The 3,308-nt window shown below is 40.8% G+C and overlaps 1 protein-coding gene across 1 annotated transcript; it reads left to right on the plus strand.

The window, feature by feature from the left end:
- Window positions 1-1,272: 1,272 nt before the first annotated feature.
- Window positions 1,273-3,056, plus strand: LOC143856054 (uncharacterized). Its single transcript, XM_077366094.1, has 4 exons — window positions 1,273-2,004; window positions 2,085-2,401; window positions 2,489-2,643; window positions 2,749-3,056. Exons 1-4 carry the CDS (start codon window positions 1,273-1,275, stop codon window positions 3,054-3,056), a joined length of 1,512 nt encoding a protein of 503 aa, XP_077222209.1.
- The last annotated feature ends 252 nt before the right edge of the window (window positions 3,057-3,308 follow it).

The raw sequence follows: 3,308 nt of genomic DNA on the forward strand, positions 1-3,308 counted from the left end.
GCCCCTTTATCTTCCCCTTTGCCATCTAATTCGAGTTATCTATGTCGTGAGTAAGTTGCGAAATCAGACTCTACCGTAAGTAACTTACAATATCAATCAGATTAACTATATTTACATTCCGTTGTGTATTTAAAAAACGGATAAGGTGAGTTTCATCATTCATGATATCAAGCCCCTTTATCTGCCCCTTTGTCATCTAATTTAAGTTAATATGTGTCGTGAGTAAGTTGCGAAATCAGGCTCTGCCGCAATCAACTTACAATATTAATCGGATTAGCAATATTTACTTTATGCTGTGTATTTACGAAACTTATATGGTGGGTTTCATCATTCGTGGTGTCAAGCCCGTCTATATGCCTTTTACTAATTCTAGCACTTTACAGCTTTCTGCACAAGGTACGAGGTTGAGATGTCACAAGAGTCATTCCGATACGACTGATACCTTGTTGCGTAAATCCCTCCGAATTGCTCTTTACTTTCTGCAATTTACAGCTTTCTGCACAGTAAAGTACGAGGTGGTGACATCATAGGATCTCGGGCGCACAAATTGCCCCTTGAACTTATGTTATAAACCCCTCTGCCTTACTTTTACTTTCTGTATAGTCATTTTCTGTTTATTCAAGTTAACCTGATCGTGAATAGTTGCAAGTTCCGTTCGGAGTCGTAAATAACTTACAACACCGATCAGGTTAATTATCGCTTATTTTCTTTTTCTTTTGTAAATTCACTCCATTTACATTCGGAATTAAGCATAATCTAATAAGGCAAATAAGATAAAATCCTTTTATTTTAAATCCTTCCAAAATGTCAGTCTAAGTTAAGAGACCGGATTAAGCCGGGCGAGAGGGGTGCTTAATACCTTCTCCAATTGTAACCACAACCTTTACCTGGATATCTGTAAGGACCATGCTTTAAGCAAACAGAGTAAAATATAAGGTTCTAGGCCCAGAGCAAAGGAACCCCTTATTACTGTTCTTCCAACGAAATTCGAGTCATTATTCATTTCCTTAGAAGAATAGACACGAGTCCTAGGCCCTACCTAACCTAGGTGGAGACTCTGAGTTTCTCTAAACTTGAGAAGTTAGGACTACAGTCCCGAGTCCGCAAGTAGCGCAGATCAAATAACACCCCCTATGTAAAACCCGATTGTGGTGATCCCTTGTCATCCTGCGCAAACACGGGAAAAAACCGACTCCCACATTATCTCAGGAAGAAAATCTTAGAATATGACTTGAATTAGACTCAATTGGAGAAAACCTGTCTAGCATTAGTATGGGCCACTCAAAGGCTCAGGCACTATTTGTTATCACAGAAAGTCTTCCTCATATCTCGGATGGATCCACTGAAGTATCTATTCGAAAACAAACCCTGGTAGGCAGGACCGCTCATTGGTTGTTGTTATTGTCAGAATTTGACATCACGTATGTCACCCAAAAGTCTGTCAAAGGCATAATTGTAGCAGAACAGTTAGCTGATGCACCTACTGAAGATACAGAGCTGAGCCATGAAGTTCCGGATGAAGGGATCATGGCAATCAAATATGCACCTAGTAACACTACATGGACCATGTACTTTGACGGAGCGTCAAACTCAAGGGGCAGAGGAGTTGGCATTGTTCTTGTCTCACCTCAAGATGAGCACATACCAATTTCCATCAAATTAGAATTTGAATACACCAAAAATATGGCTGAGTACGAAACTTGCATAGCCGGTCTGGAAGTAGCCCTGTCATTAGAGGTACAGGACCTCGATGTTTACGGAGACTCTCTGTTGATCATTTGTCAAATAAACGAGAAATGGCTTACTAAAGAAGATAGATTGACTCTGTATCACACTTATCTTACAGGCCTGATGAAAAGTTTCTACAATATCAGCTTTTGTTGCATCTCTAGATTGAGAAACAAGTTCGTTGATGCTTTGACCACGCTTGCATCCATGGTTGACATTCCAGTAGGGGTAAAGGTTCGTCCTTTGGCAATAAAGCGACATGTCATCGCAGCACATGTACACATGGTTCAAATAACAGCCAGATGTCCAGATGGGAAACCTTGGTATTTCGATATCAAAAATCTTATCTCCGACAGGGACACCCCCCAGAGGCCTCTTTAAAGGAGAAAAGAGCATTGAAGAAACTGGCATCTAGGTATGTCATTTGTGGAGGAGATCTCTACCGTAGACCATTTGACGGAGTCCAGCTCCTTTATGTCAATGAAGATAGAGCCGCTGAAATCTTAGAAGATGTTCACTCAGGTGTCTGTGGTGCTCATATTAATGGTAAAATGTTAACTCGCAAGATCCTTCATCTTGGTTACTTTTGGACTACTCTCGAAGCAGATTGCTTCACATTCGTTAAGAAATATCACTTATGTCAGATTCACGCTAATCTGATAGATGTGCCACCGTGAGAGCTTCACTCTCTCACATCTCCATAGCCTTTCTCGATTTTGGATATTGACGTTATTGGTAAAATTTCTCCAAAGTCCTCCAGCGGACACGAGTATATACTTGTCGCGATTGATTACTTCACCAAATGGATCGAAGCTCAATCATACGCTTCAATATCATCAGCATCAGCTACCAAGTTTATTAGGGCCAACATCATCTGCAGATATGGTGTCCCACACGAGTTGTTACCAGACAACGGTTCTCACTTTAACAAAGAGGTAGCCTCATTGAATGAAAAATTTAGAATCAAACACCATAAGTCATCACCGTACCAGCCTCATTCTAATGGTATTGTCTAAGCAGCTAACAGGAATTTCAAGACTATTCTTCGAAAGATGACTCGATCCTATAAGGATTGGTCAAATAAGCTTCCATGCGCACTATGCGCATACAAAATGTATGTCCGTACATCCACAGGAGCCACTCCGTACTCACTTACATATGGTATGGAAGCTATCCTACCAATCGAATTGAAAATCCCATTACTCAGAATCCTTATGGAAAGCAATCTACTAGAATCTGAATGGGCCCGTATTCGTCATCAAGAGTTGTGCATGATGGATAAGAAAAGGCTGAAAGCAACATACCATGTACAAGGCTATCAGCGCTGACTAGAAAGAGCTTTCAACAAGAAGGTTCGAGTCAGAGAACTCAAAGAGGAGGATATGGTGCTTAGAGAATGTTGAGATCCTGTCTTCGATCCTGGGGGAAAATCTAGACCTAACTGGTCTGGCCCCTACATCGTTGATGTAATCTTGTCCCAGAAAGCCGTCAGACCTCTTGACCAAAATGGAAATAGAATGTCAGAACCTACCAACCTCAATCAAATCAAAAGATATTACTCATAAATATCAAAGGCCATC

Source organism: Tasmannia lanceolata, unplaced genomic scaffold, assembly GCF_043159265.1.
Source record: "Tasmannia lanceolata isolate RefF3 unplaced genomic scaffold, GAP_Taslan_0.1 ptg000023l, whole genome shotgun sequence".
Lineage (NCBI taxonomy): Eukaryota > Viridiplantae > Streptophyta > Magnoliopsida > Canellales > Winteraceae > Tasmannia > Tasmannia lanceolata.